This window comes from Heterocephalus glaber, unplaced genomic scaffold (genome assembly GCF_053883595.1).
Source record: "Heterocephalus glaber isolate CG9 unplaced genomic scaffold, H.glaber_assembly_v1.0 deba00001465, whole genome shotgun sequence".
Classification (NCBI taxonomy): Eukaryota; Metazoa; Chordata; class Mammalia; order Rodentia; family Bathyergidae; genus Heterocephalus; species Heterocephalus glaber.
This window is the reverse complement of record NW_028258312.1, coordinates 7,064,212-7,084,196: the sequence shown is the minus strand read 5'-3', so window position 1 is coordinate 7,084,196 and position 19,985 is coordinate 7,064,212. Positions and strand designations below refer to the sequence as shown.

General features: G+C 33.0%; 1 protein-coding gene across 5 annotated transcripts in view; it reads right to left on the bottom strand.

The window, feature by feature from the left end:
- Fbxl17 (F-box and leucine rich repeat protein 17) overlaps positions 1-19,985 on the bottom strand; it is a 489,427-nt gene that overhangs the window by 447,362 nt on the left and 22,080 nt on the right. For all 5 annotated transcript variants that reach the window (XR_015438886.1, XM_087180688.1, XM_087180687.1 and 2 more), the window contains exon 4: positions 9,920-10,051. Coding sequence is in view for 4 of the 5 variants with exons in the window: in XM_087180688.1 (XP_087036814.1) it covers positions 9,920-10,051 (132 nt within the window). In the remaining variant the exon portion in view is untranslated. The remainder of the gene's footprint in view (positions 1-9,919; positions 10,052-19,985) is intronic.

The following is a 19,985-nucleotide window of genomic DNA, read 5'->3' as shown; positions in this document are numbered from 1 at the left end:
TAGATAACCTAAAACCCTAGCACCTCATCACTATAGATAAGGAAGAGCATTAGCGAAAACTTCTCCCTAGATTTATATAATATATCTCACTTGTTGACTGACAGCCTAGAAAGGTAGTTGAGGAATGTGTACTCATAAATGACAGGCTTGATGTATACCCAGCCTCCCACTGGCATCTCACCTTATAAAATTTCTATTACCTAGGCCTAATGATTCAACTCTTTAACTCAACCATCTCCCATTGCCAGCACTTAAACACAAAGACCAAGACAGAAGTTTCACACTTAAGTGTTTAGACATAATTTGATTTACTCAAATCTGTTTCTGATTTACAAAAATACATAATCCCAAAAGAGGGTAAATAAAAATTACATATGAAAAACAGGACTGAAAACTACACAGTACACATAAGAAATCAATCAAATTTTTAACCCAAAACAAATAATATAGAATTTGATGCAAAAATTTTTTTAAATAAAAAAGAACATCTAAATACTATTTGGAGATTGATTTCAACCATAATAAATTCTGCATTATTCACACTGGGGTACCTATCTGTATCAGAGTTTTTTTAATACTGGACTAACTTCTCCTGAGATTGTTTGCATTTGAGCATCTCTTATCATCAGTTGATGAGTCCATAGAATTTTTGAACTAATTTTAATATCACCAAACTAACATAAACAAGCAAAGTTTGTTTATATTAAGCAATCTGCAGAGTAAAGAAATTAATATATTCCAAAAAAGGTTATTTGAATATTATCCAAGTCACTGCCTGTACTCCATACAACAGAGTTCAAGGGAATAAAAAATACATATATGTATTCTTTATTGTTTTCTGTGCCTTTTAAATTATAGAATACATTTATTTATGTTCCTACTAAGTTATCAGTTGTATGAGACAGATACCAACAAATTAAAAGGGGAATGACAGGGTGACATCTAGCAAAGAATTTATAATGAGTAAAAAATTACTTATTCTTAGATTAAAATTATTCTATTAAATAATTTCTATTTTTAATTAAACTTGATCTTCCAAGTACCACTACAACAAAATAAAAATAATTTTATTAATAGTAATACTGTATAAGTCAACATAATTCTGACAAGAAGTACAGAAATTGTACCTTAGTTAATCAGAGCAGCATGTTGTTAAAGACAATTGTCCATCAATATACTCATTTAATGACTCTGGCTGAATGAATTTGATACAGAAAAATGGCAAGCTTAATATTGTAAGTAAATTAAAAAGCTACTTGAAAAGCCAAAAACTATTGATTGCATCTTTAAATTATTTTTAACCTTTAATTTATACACTCAAATGCATCTTTTAAAAAATATGTTCTTAAAATACTTGAAAAAATACATTTTAAAAGCATGTTCAATTCAGTGGGAACCCTAGGTCACTGAGTCAACGTTTGCTGAATGTCTATTTTATATGAATACAGGTGGAAGGATTTAATACATGAAAGGATGACATTTAAATGCTCTCCTCCCTCAAAAGAGTTGCGAGTCCATCAGCAAGAAATACTACCAACCATGATTTCAATTACTAAGAACAATATGAAATTGTATAATAAAATTCTGAAAATGTATACATCTTAGTCCCCTATAGTTACCTATCCTTCTAGATATATGTCTAGAGAAACTTTTACAGATAAGTATAAGAGACTTACACGAGGATTTTTCTGCAACACTTCGTATGATAGTAAAACACTAGAGTCAATATAAGTGTCCCTCAACAGGAGATATATACATGTGACAGAACACTAACAGTTAAAAAGAATGAATTATATATTCATTACAGCCAGATCTCAAAAAACTAAAAACACAAAGTGTAGACTGATATATCTTTTGTGAAACCAAGTACTAACCATATGACATCACATACAAATTATGTGACCACAATTAAACACACAATATTGTCTAGTTATTCATATGTATGTAAAATATTTTTTAAAGAATTTTAGATCATCATCATAGTTGCCTTTGGAAGGAGATAATGAGATGACAGCAATGCAAAACAGGGATTTAAAAATCCCTTTTTGGACTTATTAATCCAAAAAGAAGCATCAAATAAAATGTTAATTTTTGGGTAATTCATTTTTTAGTGTTCTATCTTTTTCTTAATTTCTCAATATTAAAAAACTGCAAGACTGAAAAATCTGATCACAGTTCACATTTGCTGAAACCTCTTGCTATAATCCTCATTATTTAGAGACTTCAAAATTCCTTACATTTTGTATTACATTCCAAGAAATTTAAAAACCTCATCCCTGCTTTTCTTTTCAGATCACAATACAAACATTTCTCCCACCACCCAGACTGTATTTCTAACACCACTACAACATCCACCACTTAATAAGCATTCCATCTAGTTTCTAATACCTTGTCTTTGTTAACCCTGTTTTCCTTAACTGTAATCATATCCCCCAAAAAAGTACATAATCATCATATCATTCAAGACCCAGTTCAAATTTCAGGTAGAATTTTTAGGCTTTTCTGATCCCTCTTACTTTTCGTCCAGAAATAACTCATTTTGCAATTTTTAGTCCTATAGCACTTATCAATAGAACAGAAGCTTCCCTCTGTCACTATAACCTTAATTTCTCCACACTTCTCACATTGCCTGTCACAAAACAAGTGTTCAAATGTAAAGGAACAAACAGTTACCTTTTCATAAACCCATTAAAATTTCTATTAAATCTGTTGGACAAAAATAAAATGGTACTAGAACCTAAATCCAAATTTCACAAAAATATAAAGTATTATGCTTCAAAAAAAACAAAAACTTTGTATAAATAGCTCAACTTTACCATTAAAGTGACACAGGATGAAAATCAACATCAGTTGAATGTAGCTGCGCACACCTGTAATCCTAGCTATTCCAGAGGCTGAGTCAAAAGGACTGTAAATTCAAGGCCACCCTAGGCAACTTAGCAAGGCTTTGTCTCAAGACTTTGTCAAAGTAGGGGATTTAGCTCAGTGGTACCACTCCTGCCTCGCAAGTGCAAGGTCATGAGTTCGATCTCTGGTACAAAAAAGTAAAAATAAAAAATTTAAGGTACAAATCTCCAATGATGAATGTCATTATATTGTGCACCTAAAATGTACCAATAAAATTATTTTTTTAAAAAGACTTTGTCAAAGTAAAACAAAAAGGGCTGGAAATACAGTCCCATGACAGAGTGCCTATCTAGTATGAGTTAGGCCCTTGGGTTCAGTTTCCAGCATCAAAAAAAAAAAGGAAAAAAAGATTAATTCTAAACAACACCTTGAAGATGACAATTATCAAAGATATCCTCTTTGATATACTGACCAATTTTCCCAGAACAGTTTGCAATATATTTCTACTGGTATTTGAAGCTTCCTCTGAAATACATGATCATCCCAGCAAAAAGAACTTTGACTAATGTTTACAATTACTTCTTCCTTAAATGTCACATTAGCACCTGTCCCTTAGTGTGTAAAGACAAGTAAAGTCTTTTGGAAGTTACTGTTTGGTGCAGATCTATGTGTTTTAGCACCATCTGTGAAGAATTCATGCAAAGGGCTAGAAAACAACAGTTTAGGAATCTTAATGATATGGGTTAAACTCTTGACTTTGACGCTTTTGTTCTTACTTAACCTCTGCAGGCCTCAAATTCCTCAACTGTAAAATGGGACAAGAACAATTACATCAGATAGTGTTTGTGAGAATTATACAAAACAGCATAGTGCCAGTACCTTATATTTATAACAACTATTAAATATTACATAGTATCAACAAATGACAGCAAATGCTGTAATGTAGTTGCTGTGGTCTAAATGTTTGTCTCTCAAAATTCATATATTGAAATCCTACCCTTCATTCTAACGGAGTGATCAGATCATGAGGGTGGGGCCTTAATAAATGGGATTAGTACCTTTATAAAATATGCCCTTCTATCACATGAGGACAAAGAATTAGAAACAAGTCATCTATCTATCAGAATGTAAGCCCTCATTAGCAACTGATTGTGAACTTTCCAGCCTCCAGAACTGTAAGAAATAAATTAATGCCTTTTGTTAGCTATCTCATTTACACTATTTTGTTGTACCAGCACAAACAAACTAAGACAGTAGTACACAATAATAAAATAAGGTTCAGTATCTTTAGGTAACCTTGTTTAGAAGGACACAATAAAATATCACTGTTCCCTGTAAACTAATGTCTATCCACTAAGAGATAAAAGCGTATAGGAGGCAAATATCTACCCCTAAGAGGTTTTAGAGGCTGAAGGGCATACTTTTAAGAACAGAATTCATCACAGTGCAAAATATTTATGTCTGGGATTGCAAACAAATTTACTTTATAAGAAGTGTTAGAGGGGCCAGGGATTTAGCTCAGTGGTTTTGCCACCTGCTGCGCAAGTGCAAGGACTCGAGTTTGATCCCCAGTACCAAAAAAAAAAAAGAAGTGTTAGAGAAACTCTACCAGGAGTGTAGTGGGAGAAGGAGGGGTAAAGAGCAACCAATCTCCCGAATATATTAGTTCTCATTTGTGAATGTAAAAATCCAGAGATGCTCAAGTTTCACATAATGCTGAATTAGCTACTGCCGTTTAAACTGTGGCACAAATGTTTCTTTTATATACCATCCTAGCTAATGATCTACATGGCCACTAATCTATTGACCTAACTGCTGCAACAGTCTCAAATCACAACAAAGCAAAAGTAGAAACTGTCAGAGGCTCAGTGAAATCAGACCACGATAGGTGACATCAGGCACTGATACAGCCCAATTCCAGGCTGCAGAAAGTAAAGCCTGAAAGAGAGAGAAGCCTCTTTCCTATGTTGGGACCATGAAATATATTTGTTGTTTTACCTCTTAATCTCATTTAGTCTGACACTGATAAGAACATGTTTCAAGTAGTAGTATATCCTATCTGTGAAGAAGAAAATGAAGGCACAAAAATTAAGATAACTAACTGAAGTCACATCAGTAAGAAACAGCAGGATCTAGGTTTGAACTGTGCTCAGTGTGATTCAAAATTGACATTTTCATCAATCTCTTCCTAACCAGCTTCCAGTCCGGCAGAAGAAATTTTAAAGAGGCAAATTTAGTTTCTACCTCATCCATGTAAGCCTCCAAAGGATAGTAACATTTAAAACAATATTATTATACTAGCAGCCAAAGATTTCTAATAAATATAACAAAATTATAAAACTAGTCAAGTATCAGTCAACCAGGAGACTGAAAAATATAAGATCAAAATTAACTTTCAGGCATCAAGAATTAACTAGAATACCTCTATCATTTCCCTGAAACTTTCTAAAATAAAATCTTTTCATAATACATTAGTATTTTCTTGATTGAGAAATCTATAGTAGTTCAATTCTTCAGAGTAAAAGGTATTTTAAATAACACCAGACCAAAGACACACATAAAATATACAAATCCGTAACAAATAAGCTGACCCTAGGAGTTATCACAGAAGTTATACTTGAAATAAATCACAAAATCCCAGTACTTTAAAACATTAGGTTGTATAGCAAATGAGAGAGAATCTATCTGAGCTCATCATTTTACAACCAAATATGAAGCCAGCCCAAGAGCTTGTATGTCCAAAAAGCAGAAAAGCAGAATCTGGTACAGGGAGATTAAAGAAGCAGAGAAAGAGGTTTCCAGATCACCAGTAACTATACAACTGCTATGGTTTGAATGGGACCCTTGTGTTGGAAATCTAATCTCCAATGCAACACCACTGGGAGGTGGGGCCTACTAAAAGGTGATTAGTTCATTAGAACTGTCCTTAGTAACTTATTAATGCTGCTACATTGAGAACTCATTATTTATCACAAGAGTGAAATTGTTATAAAAGCCACTTCGATTCCCCCCTTGCTTGTTTTTTCACAGCTTCTCCCTCCCTAACCCAACCTTTCTCTCTTTTCCTTTCTCCCTTGCCTTTCCACCTTCTGCCACAGGATTACATGGAACGATAGCCCTCACCAGCTGGTATCACGCTCTCGGACTTCTTAGCCTACAGAACTATAAATCTCCATTTTTGTAAGTTATTCAATCTCAAGTATTCTGTCATAGCAACAGAAAATGAACCAAAATAATGTCTAATAAATATGACTTAAAATAGCTTTCTGGCAAGTACTACACAGAAATGACATAAAAGCTATCTCTAAAGGACAGATGCATACAATATGCTAAGACTCTCACTACACTTGAATTCCTCAAACCTATATCTAGAGTCTACATAAGTTTTTTTTACAGCAAACATAAAATGCATCTATGTAGGTACATGGTACTAGTCTTACTCAAAAAATGACTGAGACAGAAACTTACTTTCTTTTGAGAAGATTCTGAATGTAGGTCCTTAATTCTTTGTTTCATCGTAACTTATTTGAGTCTTAAAAGATCAAATTATTTCCCTCATTTTCCACATGAAAAAACTTCTTCATCTGATAAACACAAGAATCCTTTCCCTACTCTAAAACTTATTCTGCTTAAACCAGGGCCAAAAGTAAGAATGTTCAAATATCTTGCTACTTCATGTAAAATGGTCGTTTGTCCTGTTGATCAACTAGATACAACTAGATGTTTCAAATGACTTGAAAAGGAAATTTTTCCCTTAAGACCATCTAAAGGACAAAACCTAAAAATGAAGCATAACATCAGCAGAAACTGTATAAGCATTTTATCTTTAAAGTTACATCAAGGACACAAAAGCTTTATCACCAAAATATACAAAGACAATGCTGCCATCTAAAGGCCAAGATATAATATGAAGAGATGTTTGCTAAATCAAATATTGCCAATATACAAAAACCAATCAACTTGCTATTTCAAGTCAGCAAAGTTTACACTTAAAAAAAGAAAATAATGATTTTTTAAACTATGCTACGAAGCTCCAGAACTCTCTAAGAAAACAGTCGAATTATGAGTATTTGTCAAAGCATAGGTAGAATTCTTTTGGTATCCTTTCAGGTACACTGTTCTAAAAACCTACCTTAGGGCTGGGGATTTAGCTCGGTGGTTCCGGCGCCTGCCTTGCAAGCGCAAGGTCCCAAGTTCGATCCCCGGTACCAAAAAATAAAAAATAAAAAATAAAAACCTACCTTAGTTGCTAATATAAAAAAACTTATTTTTAAAATAGCCAAACTACTAAAAATTGCAGCTTTGCAAGTAACTTAAATATTTCTTATTTCATAAATTTTAAAGATAGAATATAAATTTTTTATGGGAAGTTAGTTATCAATAACTTAGTTATCCAATAGAGACCAATTATTCTAAATTTTTCTTTCTAATGGAGAGAATTTTATTGAATTGACATTTAAGATTTAGAAAAATTACTTCAAATTCCCAAGGAAATTAAAATGTTTAATGGATTACACTAAATCCTGAACCAATGTCCTTAGTACTTAGTAACATCTTTTTAATGTATGATAACATTAGATAAAAAACTAAAGTGAAAGTGAAGGAAAAGTTCCAAACAATTGCTTCCTTGGGAAACCACTAGCTAAAAATTGTTTACTGTGCCTATAAAAAAAGTTTCTCTGTGTTTACACAAGAAAACAAATATTAGTCAAAATCTACAAATATTTTTAAAGAACAGAAAAATTTTGAGTTGAGGGTTACTATCCTTTAATTTACTTTTTCCTGGTACCAGGGATCAAACTCAGGACCTTGCGCTTGCAAAGCAGGCGCGGTGCCAATGAGGTAAATCCACAGCCCTAATTTACTTTTAATGTAAAGTAGAAACCAACATTTTAACAAATTTAGTGTTATCATAAAAACCACTAGATTATTAATATCTCAAATAAATAATTTATACTATGTATTCTGAAGATACTATGTCATTTAATCATAAAAACTATTATACAGATATAAAATATGGGTCTTGGTTTTTGATTCACTAGTGTGAAGAAAACAGCATTCTATTGAAAATCAAGTTTAGTATGTTGGTTCTGAAAGTATACAGAGAAGTTGCTGGGTTTTGTTTGTTTCGCATCAATAGCACTGGTTACTCTGAACAAATAAAAAGCTTTCTGAAGTTGCAGTTCTTCATCAGAAATCAGCATTTGATAGCCTGATATATTTCCTCTGCTTTTCTAAATATTGGGGTAATTATCCATAGTCAAACTCAAACAGAACTCATTTTTAGCTCACATGCTTAAGGACCATTCTCATTTTTTTGTGTGTGTATAAATAAAATACTTATGTAAATGGTTTTTGTTTTGTTTTTAAACATTCACTAAAACAAAAACTATGGGTGATAGATAAGCCCATGTTTGAGATGCCATCATTCTGAGCAACCTAAGAAATAAATCATAGTTAAATTAAAAGTTTTCCTGAAGCCATAACCTTTCAAGTTAAATAGATGATTCTGTGGTTAATTGGACAGCTTAAAGTGGGTATTTGCAAAGCAGCCATATCAGAATCCGTATCTGTGTGTTTAGCTACAAAAATACAGCAGTTTGCTTGCAAAATTCCTGAAAAAAATTGTTATCACTACCAACAACTTCCCCACCCAAATAAGGTAACTAGTCAAAAGCTGGTTTGTTTGAATTAGCTAAGGAAGATTTGTTAAGGGAACATTAAAGATTACTCATGACCCATTCCCTTACAAGTTGAAATCTGTACTCAAAGTAAAGATTTGTAGATGTCTAAGACTTGGCTCATGGAAACCTACTGAGTGGCTAGAGGTGGTCACAATTTAGGACTTGCTAGAATAAATGAATGAACAAACTTATAATCTAAATCATTGACCTGAATGTTTTTCTTGACCCCAACTTTTTCCTTACATGTAGGCTCAATCTTCAATATTTGGGTTACTGCTTCAGCAGAACCCAGAAAAATAACTTTGTAGTAGTCAGAATGTTCTCCTACTGTATATTGTTTACTTTATTGTGAATAATGGTAATCAGTGGTCAATCGTTTTATATTCCTTTAAAAAACACATTTTAATTATACTATTTTTCAATATTGAAAATTCCAACTAGTGTCACCCTGTGACACATTTTTCTGTTAATTTGCATAGTACACCTTCAAATGAAAATTAAGTGACTTTGAATATTATCAAGTCATAAAAGGAATGAAACTCTGATACAGATTACAACATCAATGAACCTCGAAAATATGATGTAATGAAAGAAACTACACACAAAAGACTACATATTAAGTCATTCCATTTTTAGGAAATGTCTAGAATAGGCAAATTCATAGAAACAGAAAGGAGATTAGCAATTACCAGGTGCTAAAGAAAGGAGGAAATGGAAATGACAGCTAATGGACAGAAGGTTTCTTTGTGAGGATAACGAAAATGTTCTGGAATTAGATATTGGTGATAACTGTTACTTTATGAGTAATACACTTTAAAAAGGGTGGGTCTTATGTGAATTACATCCTAGTAAAAGGAAATTGAATGTTTTTAAATGTATTAAATACATGTGTCTGAGTTACAAATGTATGTGCTTAACATACAAAATCTAGGTAATTATCCAGACTATCTGACCCAACTTATCGAATCTCATTTACATCATGTTAAGTAAAAAGCTCTATTTAAGAAGTGTACTCTTAACTTTACATTAAATCTTAACTATCTAGAATAATTATAATTCCTAGGGGAATCAAAAAGAACTATATAACCACAGACATATTTGGCAAATCAATTTTGTATTTTCCAATTTGCCTAATGCCAGAATTTAGAAAAGACACATTAGCACATGCTAATGAGGACTATTTCAAAATCAAATACCACACAAAAGCATCTATTTGGTTACAGAACTAATTTATAAATTCAATGTTTTGAGATAATATGTTTTCAAAGAGTAGTATTTGCCTCTCAACTACCAAAAGAAAAATGCAGAAGAAAATGTACAACCAAAATTTAAGGAATTCAAAGGTTAGAAACAAAATGAACACCATGAAGATGAAAACTAGTACTTACTAATTTGTTTTCCTGCATGTATATTCTTTGTAGTTTCAGGCAGCCCTTAGCTATGACGATCATGCCTTCATCTGAGATCTTGTAACACTGGCCAAAATGAATATCTTTGAGTTCTCTGCATTTTGATCCCAGCTGTAAACAAAGGGATTTGGCTTAATGCTCAGAAAAATAACAAAGACAACATATATTGTACTAGGATTTTCTTGTATTATTTGAAAATAACCATACCAGAGCTAAACACATTTATAAATTACTTTTAAAAGGAGATAAAATAGAAGCAATCTATAACTTAAAACAGTATAGTACGTGCAAAACTTTTCACCTTCTAACTTTCTTCCTTGCTTCAGCTAACTCATACTACATGTCCACCAAGTACTTAGATTCCTTACCATTCAAATTCACATTTCATTTCTCTTAAGTCTTAATAGTGGGGAAAAGGGATGGCAGGAACAACCTAAAGGTATAAATTACAGCGTATTCATAAAATTCAATATTATACTACCATTAAAATTTGAAAAATTGACCAAAATAAATGAAAAAATGCATACTAGTTTTTAAAGCATAACCCAACTTTATAAAGAAATGTATATCTAAATGTACATTCATATATGAGAAAAGAGACTGATAGGTATGCCAAAGCATTAACAGTGGTTATTTCTGATGAGTGACTCTGCAGAGTTTTTTTTCCTTTCTGCCTATCAATCTTCTCTAACTTTTTAAATAAATATTTTTATAATTAAAATGTTCCAAGTTCTATTTTAAATAAAGTGATGGTATTAGAAGGATATGTAAGTTCAGTTACTTTTCAAGTGACAGTGGTATACACAAACTAGGTTATTCTAATCTAGGCTATACTCTAGTCGATAAATACCCCTTTAAAACATAAACTCCATGAAGACAGGAATTTTTCTGTTTTGTTAAATAATACATCCGTGGTCCAGTGTCTTACACTTATCTGATACTTAATATTTGTTGAATGAGTGAAAATGCTGATCAGGGTCATGCATGTACAGAGGCCTCTTTAAGATTTTTCTTTCAGTGCTGGGGCTTGAACCACCCAAGGCCTTGTATATGCTAAGCAAGAACTCTACCACCAAGCTACATCCCCAGCCCTGAAGGCTTCTTTAAGATGAACAAACATATAAAACTATGATTGTGGCTCCATACATCACTATGCTCTAGTTAATTCAGAGGTTCTAAATTGGGTCCATGGACAGAGTTCAGGTTCCCAGGAAAGTTGGTAAGAAAAAAAGAATTTATATTTATTTTCCATTCTCTTCTAACTGAACTTTACCCTTTCTTTTACATAATATAAGCAAAACACCACAGTAGTTTAGATAGCCTTGTGACTATATAACGAAATCAAAGATAATTTCGTATTTCATTTTCTCTGCCAATAACTAGAAATATCATTTCTTCCTCATTAGTATTCATCATGCTCATTAGACCAGCTACCAGATCTTATTTAATTCATTAAAAGTGACACACAGATTTCCAGAACTAATATACATGACTTAGATCTCAGAAAGCGGAATCGAAAGCCAAAAATGGCAAAATCAGCAAAGCAAGTATGCTATAGACCTTCCAGGGGCTCACATACATATTGCTGCAAGGCTGAGACTGGGGACAGAACAATCAGGACTCTGGAAAATCAGCTTAAATAGCAGTTAAGCCCTCAGATCACCTCCATACTACTGCAAAGCCTGATCTTGCACTCATCACTCAATGGCCAAAGACTGGAGCTCTTGGGGAATTTCAGACTGGGTTCATCAGTCCTAGCTGGGAACAGAAGCACACTGCTGAAAATGCGGGGATTATGAATAAGTTTGTAACAGTAAAAACAGAATACTTCAAATAAATAATTCTATTCAATTTTTTAGGATGATAGAATATGAACTTCCAGACTGAAAGAGTTCCTGTAAATGTCTATCACAAATGAAACAAAGAGACCTATGGCACCACAAATTATCATATGACTTCATAATTATAGCTATGAGGAAGATTCTATGGACTTCCACGGGAAAACAGATTTCATACAAAAGGTTTGGATTGGATTTAAAAATGCATCAAACTTCTTAACACTAAAAGCAAAACAGCAATGCCATCAAATTCTGAAAGAAAATTATTTCTAATAAAGAATTATGCACTCAATTCAGACCATGAATTAACTGTGCAAGTATAATTAAGGATATTTACAGGCAAGCAAATTCTCAAACTTATCTCCCATACTTTTTTTATCAAGACGCAATTAGAATCTGTGCTCTACAAATATGAGAGCATATGTCTCCACATAACAAAAGGAAGAAGACAAGACATCTGGGTGATGAAATGTAACCCAACGTCAAGATGAAGTAAACCTAAGGTTAATGCTGAAAGTAAGGTATTAAGATGACTACTAATGCAACAGCACTTACACGCAAGAAGTCCAGACTAGACCTTAAAGGTAAATTTGATTAAGCATCAGTATACCAATATACTATTATAACTGGGGAAATCTTGGAATTCTATTAGTGTTAAGAGAATGGGGGCGGGGATTTAGCTCAGTGGTTCCGCCGCCTGCCTGCCTCGCAAGCACAAGGACCCAAGTTCGATCCCAGATACCAAAAAAAAAAAAAAAAAGAGAGAATTAAAAACCAACTAAAGAAGAAATAATTATTAATTCCAACAAAACAAAATTTTTTACAGACTAAAAAAAATGGTAAGTATATGATTTTGAAATCTGAATATGGAATTCTTATTTAACAAAATGAAAATTACAAGAGAATGAGAGGATAAGCAACAGAGGATATGTAAGTCCACTAAATTCTTATCCTCCATGGCTAGAAATCATCCACCTAGCTAATGTAGATTAATTATAAAATTACAGATAAACATGACAGAGAAAAGGAGGAAGTCCAGTTAGTCTAATTCCTAGTCTTGCCACTAATTAGTTTGTATTTAATAAAGGAGACATCTTCATTTATCTCCATATCTCTCCTTAGGAACAAACTGCCTACAGAGAGTAAATAATCTTCACTTCTTTAATTGGAGCCACTCTGCTGGTATGGCCTAGCCAATGACTCAGTCAGTTGGCCAAACTCCACAGTCAAGTTAACAACCCCATTTTGCTCTAGTAAGCAACATTCTCCACTTAAGAGTTTCTGAGTAATAAAGTTGATTTTTTTTCTTCTGTCACCATTTGTCTTATTTATCAATATGACCACATCCTGAACAGTAAAAGGCTGATCTCTTGGGAATTCAATATTTAGCATGTCAGCAATGAACACTGAGACTAAGGAGTAACTCAAGTTTTTGATGGAGTCATAAATGTCATTGTATGCACAAGTTGGTAGAACCTCATGTTAAGACATATAAATCACATTGCTACAGAAAAAGATATAAGCTGATTACATGACATGCTGACATTGACAGTTTTGATGGCTTTGTCTATGAGGAAATGATTTTTCAGAGGCAAGTGCCACATGCATAATCACACAAAGAAAAAGACCATGTGTGTGGTGGCTGCAGAAACTACCAGCATGCATGGTCCAGCTAGTAATGAAGAGTGCCTCAGCAGACAAGCAATTATTGCTCACTACTACTGAATATAAGTGTTATTTAATACCATTGCAGAAACTGATGTTCTATTTTAGACAACATCAATGGACAAAATATGTAAGTCTCCTTATTTGTACAAATTACCATTATCTCACCCATAAGTATTCTAAATTTCAGACTATGCAAGCACATAAAATCAATCATTATACCCAATGTATTCCCAATTCTGCTAATATCCTTCAAATCTCTCATCTGTTCACAACCAGAGAAAACATTCAGATGGCAGCAAACAACCCCTATTAAGAATATCCTTGGGCCAAGGATTTAGCTCAGTGGTGCTGAGCCTGCCTCACAAGTCCTGAGTTCAATCCCTGGTACCAAATAAAAAAAAAAAAAGGAATATCCCTGCACTGGGCACAAAGCACAGGGGTGCTCACCTATAAGTCCAGAACCCTGGGAGGCTGAGGCAGGAGGACTGCAAATGGAGCCCACCCTGGGCAATTTAGCTACTTAGCAATACCCTGTCTCAAAAAAAAAAAGCACCCCTGGAGGGCTGCTAGGGGTGTAGCTCAATGATAGAGTACTTGCTTAACAAATGAGACCCTGGATTCAATCCCTTGTACTACCAAAAAAAAAAGGTATTCCTGTTAACAAGCCCTAAATTATCCTCCCTCTAAAAAAATTTATAGAACAGCACAACATACAAATCTTTAAAATGAAGAATTCTCTACCCAGAAAGAGTAAGCTACAGACACTGGATCTCTGACTCAAATGGAGAGATCTTGACAAGAGCCCCAGCATCCAACTGAGACACCAAAAAGTTGGTATACCAGGACTAAAACACATGGCCTAAAGCAATAGTGCCAAATTGATGGCACACAGGCTGCAGCAGGCTGTTTCTATCATTGAAAGGTTCTCCATCATTTCCCAAAGGCCTACTCTAGACCATCCAAGTTAGAGAGATTTGGAAATACCTTGGACTTTCCACAGACCCACCACAGGAAGGCATAAAACCAAAAGTAAAAAAGATACAGATAATCATCTAGTAATTGCAATGACTATTAAAAGAAAATCAATTTCTGTTTCTTAGTCTGACATCTGAGGAACCTGTAAGTCACTACTGTGATCTAGAAAAATAAACAGCTAAACAAACTGAAAAATCAGCAACTCTCCCTATTCACCAGAGAAAGGAAAACAGAGCAAACTGCTGTCCTCAAAGCTGGAAAGAGAGAAATGAAAATATACAGAGAATCACAACTTACCAGAACTGAGGCCTACTAACACAAAGAGCAAAAACTAGGCTGAAATATGAAAATTTGAGCTGCGAATGACGAATTCCTGGAGCTTCAGTGTAGACAAGTCAGACAGTTAAAAATTTCAGGGATATACAGTTTGAAAAGAGCCTCTACACTTTTATGAGTTTAACCTACAGGAACTCTACCAGATCCTTACAGAGAATAATCACTTCCTGGAATTGGAAGAAGAAAAGTAACCATTTTGAAATATGCTGAACTCTAGGCCCTTCTAGCCATCCTATCCCACTGGGAGGAGAAAAAAAATTAGAAACACAAGTGAAGTTAAGAATCCAAGCGCATAGACTCTTTGATCAAAAGACTGAAACCTACTCATACAACAATAGAACACTTCTTCTTTCCCTCACACCTTACGACCACTACATTAAAGATCCATTCGCAAAAGTTCCATTTCCCAATAGATCACATACACCTTTCAAGGAAAAATTACAAGGCACTCTAAAGGCAAAAAGTACAGTTTAGGGAGATTGAAAAAGCATCAGAGACAGAGTCAGACATGGCAGGAATGTTGGAATTCTAACACCAGGAATTTTTTAGGACTGTAATTAATATGCTAACACTTCTAATGCAAGGGAGTCACATGCAAGAACAAATGGGTAATACAACAGAGAAAGGAAAATTCTAAGAAAAAAAAAATCAAAAGAATGTTATAAATAAAAAAACACTGTAACAAAAAGGAATGCCTTTAATTGGCTCATTAATAGACTATACAAGGCTAAGCAGCATCTGAGAATTTCATAATATGGTAACAAAAACTTCCAAAATTGACAAGCAAAGAGAAAAAGAGACTGAAAAAAAAACCAAAACATAGTAACCAAGAACCACTGATCAACTCCACAAAATCAAGAGAAAAAAGGAACAAAGCACTATCTGAAGGACTTATGACTGAAAATTTCCCAAATTAATATAAGAAAAATCAAATATAATCAAATATAAGAAAATCAAATATAAAGTAAAAATCCTGAAAAGATGCCAGATGATAAAAACACCTTACTTACAAATAAAAAATAAAAATTATATGATTTTTCAGAAATCATGCAAGCAAGAGAGTAAAACATTTAAAGTTTGGAATAAAAATAAAACACCAGTCCCGGGGATTTAGCTCAGTGGTTCCAGCGCCTGCCTCGCAAGCAAGCGCAAGGTCCCAAGTTCAATGCCCGACACACACACACACAAAAAAACCACCAATCTAAAATTCTTTAACGTGGAAAATTATCTTTCAGAAGTGAAAGATAAAGACTTTCTCAATCAAAACTTGAGGAAAATTACTGATAGTAAACTTGACTTACAAGAAATGATAAAAATTTTTTAGAAATAAGGAAAATTAAAATAGATCAGAAACCTAGATCTATAGAAAGAACAATGGAGAAAGAATAATAAAGATGAAATAAACTCTTCTTGTCCTACTCTAAATTGCGCTAACAAGGTATGATTTGCTTGAAACAACAGCAACATGTTTGATCATGTGTGTGAAGGTGTGTACGTATATGTGCACGCGCCTGCTTATATGTAAGTGTCATTAATGATAATGATGGAAAGGAAAAGATAGGAAGAAAAAATTAGGAATATTTTCTTATTATACAATGTTTGCACTACCCATGAGGCAGTACAGTCTTAACTGAAAATGTATTTGGATTAGCTGTAAGCATGTATCTGAATTCTAGGCTAACCACCAAAACATTATGGAAAAAAAAAAAAAAGAAATACTGTATGGGTGATATACCTGAAGAGGAGAGAAACAGAAAATGGCATCATATGAAATTCTCAAAACCACAAAAAAGCAGAAAAAGTATGGGAGACAAAAATAGAAACAAAGAACAACAAATAGAAAACATGAACAGATATGGTAGATATTAATCCAACTATATCAGTAATTATTTTAAATGTCAGTGGGATAAATGTACCAACTAAAAACGATTGTCAGAATCAAAAAACATGATCCAACTATGTTACAAAAAAATTTGTCATAAATATAAAGCAATATATAGATTAAAAGTAAATGAATGAAGAAAGTTATATCATACTAACAACAATCAAAAGAAAGCAGAAGAAGCTATAGTAATTTCAGAAAGGACAGACTTCATAAGAATGTCTGCAAAGATAAAAAGGAACACTACATAAAAAGTGATAAAGGGGTCAACACTCCAAAAAGACACAGCGATCTTTAGTGTATGTATACCTAACAAAAGATTCAGAATACGTGAGGCAAAAAAATTAAAGAACCACAAGGATAGTAAGATGAATTCACTATAACAGCTAGGGACTCTTACTATATGATCCAGCAATTGTGTTCCTTGTATTTCCCCAAAATTGGAAAATTATGTCCACACAAAAGCATACAGCAACTTTATTCATAATTGCCAAAACTTGGAAGCAACCAAACTGTCCTTCAGTAGTTGAAAGGTTAAATAAACTATGGTACAAACAGATGATGGGATATTATCCAGTGGTAAAAAAAAAAAAGAAAAAAAATACGCTATGAAAAGACATAGAGGAAATGTAAATGCATACTACTAAGTGAAAGAATCCAACCTGAAAAGACTACATATTGTGCAATTCCAACTGGAATCAGAAATATTCTGGAAAAGTTAAAACCATGGAAAAAAAACCCTTAAAGATGAGTGGTTGCCATAGGGTAGAGGGGAGTATGAAATGAACAGGCATAGCACCAAGCACTTTTAAGGCAGTGAATATTCTCTGTATGAAATTATAATGGTAGATACATGTAACTGTATATTTGTTGAAATCCATAGGACATGCAGCACTCACAGATAAATATGAACTTTGGGAATAATGATGTTTGATGAACATATACGAACAATAAATAAACTACTCTGGTGGAGGATGTTGATGAGGGAGGCCATGCATGTGTGGAAACAAGAAATAAAAAATCTAGGCCACTCTCTCAATTTTGCTATGAATCTAAAACTTCTCTAAAGTAAGTTTTCTTTAAAAATCCATCCATAAAAATTAGACACCAAATAAAATTTTTAAATTAAAATTAATTCCAAAATGATCTGAACAGGCAGAAAAACTTTACAGTAAAACTATAAATTAAGAAAAACTACTTAGAAGAAATCCTCCAGAACTGTAAAAATTACAATTCTTTTTTTTTTTTTTTTTTTTTTTTTTGGTACCGGGGATCGAACTTGGGTTCTTGCGCTTGCACAGCAGACAGCGAAACCACTGAGCTAAATCCCCAGCCCCAAATTACAATTATTAACTTAAAAAATTATAGTAACTTCAGACAGAGCAGACTTCCAGGCAAGAAAAGTTATCAGGGATAAACAGAGACATACATAATGAAAAAAGGGACAATATTACAACAATACATAATAACTCTTAACGCTATGTACCTAACAGCAAAATATCAGCATATGTGAAGCAAAAACTGACTAAACTGCAAGAAAAAATAGATAAATTTATATATTAGTTATTACAGTTGAAAATTTTGATATCTTATCAGAAATGGACAGATTCAGAAGGCAAAAAACAGTAAAAACATAGCTGAACTCCAACACCACTAACAATCAACTGGATATAATGGACATCTATAGACTACAAACCTCATTCAACAACATCAAAAAATACATTCTTCTCAAGTTCAATAAAAATTCATCTAGACTATATTCTGGGATATAAAACACACTTAAAAGAAGAGAAATCATACAGTATCTGCTCTCAGACAATAATGGAATTAAACTAAAAATCAATAACAGAGTACTAGAAAGTCCCAAGATATTTAGAAATTAAACAACATACTTCTAAATGAGTCAAAGAAACCTCAAGAGAAATTTTAAAAATATTTTCAACTAAGCTAAAATTAAAGTACAACATGTCAAAATGTTTGGAAAGAAGCAAAAATAGCTTTCAAAGGGAAGTTTATAATTTGGGGTATTATGATTAATGGAGATTGTTTGGGTTTCATTCAAGTTGTTCAATTGCTAATATGCAGAAATACAACTAATTTTTTGCAGGCCGGCACGCTACTGAAAATGTCTACTATTTCAAATAGTTTATGAATTATGGTTTTCTACACATAAAAAGTATGATATCTGCAAACAGAAATTATTTTATTTCTAATTTGAAAGTATTTTACATCTTTTGCCTTGTCAAATTACTCTGGTTTGAAATTCTAGCAAAATGTAGAATAGAAGCACTAAAAGCATGTGTTCCTGTCTTGTTTCTGATCTTAAGGGGAAACTTTGCCATTTTTCACCACTATTAACATCTATGAGTTTGTCACATGTGACTCTTATTATTGTTGAAGAAGTATCACTCATTTCTTATTTGCTGGGTATTTTTATCATGAAATAGTGATTTTTCCAAATAATTCTTCTCTACCAATTAAGATGTTTATGTTGGGTTTTCCCCCTGCAATCTGTTATTATGGCATTACATTGATTAGTTTTTGTGTACTGAATCACGCTTACATCCCTGGGATAAGCTGCATTTGGTCATGATGTATAATCTTTTTAATATGCTGCCCTATTCAGCTTACTTTGTTGACAAATTCTGCACTGACAAATTTTGCATAATCATTAAAGAAATTGATCTATAGTTGGTTTTGTTTGTTTTCTGTAATGTCTTCAGGTTTTCAGAACCAAAGTAACAAAGGTCTCGTGGAGTAAGTAGGAAGAATTGCCTTTAACTTTCTGGAAGAATCTAAGGAAGATAAGTGTTAATTCTTCTTTAAATATCTGGCAAAATTTATCAGTAAAGGTATTTGATGCTTGGCTTTTCTTTCCTGGGAGGATTTTTTAAATAAACTAATTCTAACCTCCTTACTTTTTATAAATCTATTCAGATTTTCGAATCCCCGAATCATTTTTTGTACTTTTGTATTTTTAGAAATCTGTCCATTTCATCTAGGCTGTCCAATTTGTTGATGTATAGTTACTCACAGTTTTCTAATATAATCATTTTTATTTCTGCAAAGTCAGGAGTAACATCCACTCTCATTTGATTTAGTAATTTGAGCCTTTTCTCTTCTCCCAACCCCTTAGGTCTATCTAGTTAGAAGTTTATCAGTTTCTTTTTCAATCTTTTCAAAGAACCTAACATTGATTTGTTTTTCTCTAGTTTTGGTCTCTATTTTATCTCTGCTGTAGTCATTATTATTTCATTTATTTTACTAGCTTTGGGTTTAGTTTGCTCTTCATTCTCTAGTTACCTCAAAATGTACTTAGGTTACTGATTTGCAATCTTTTTTTACC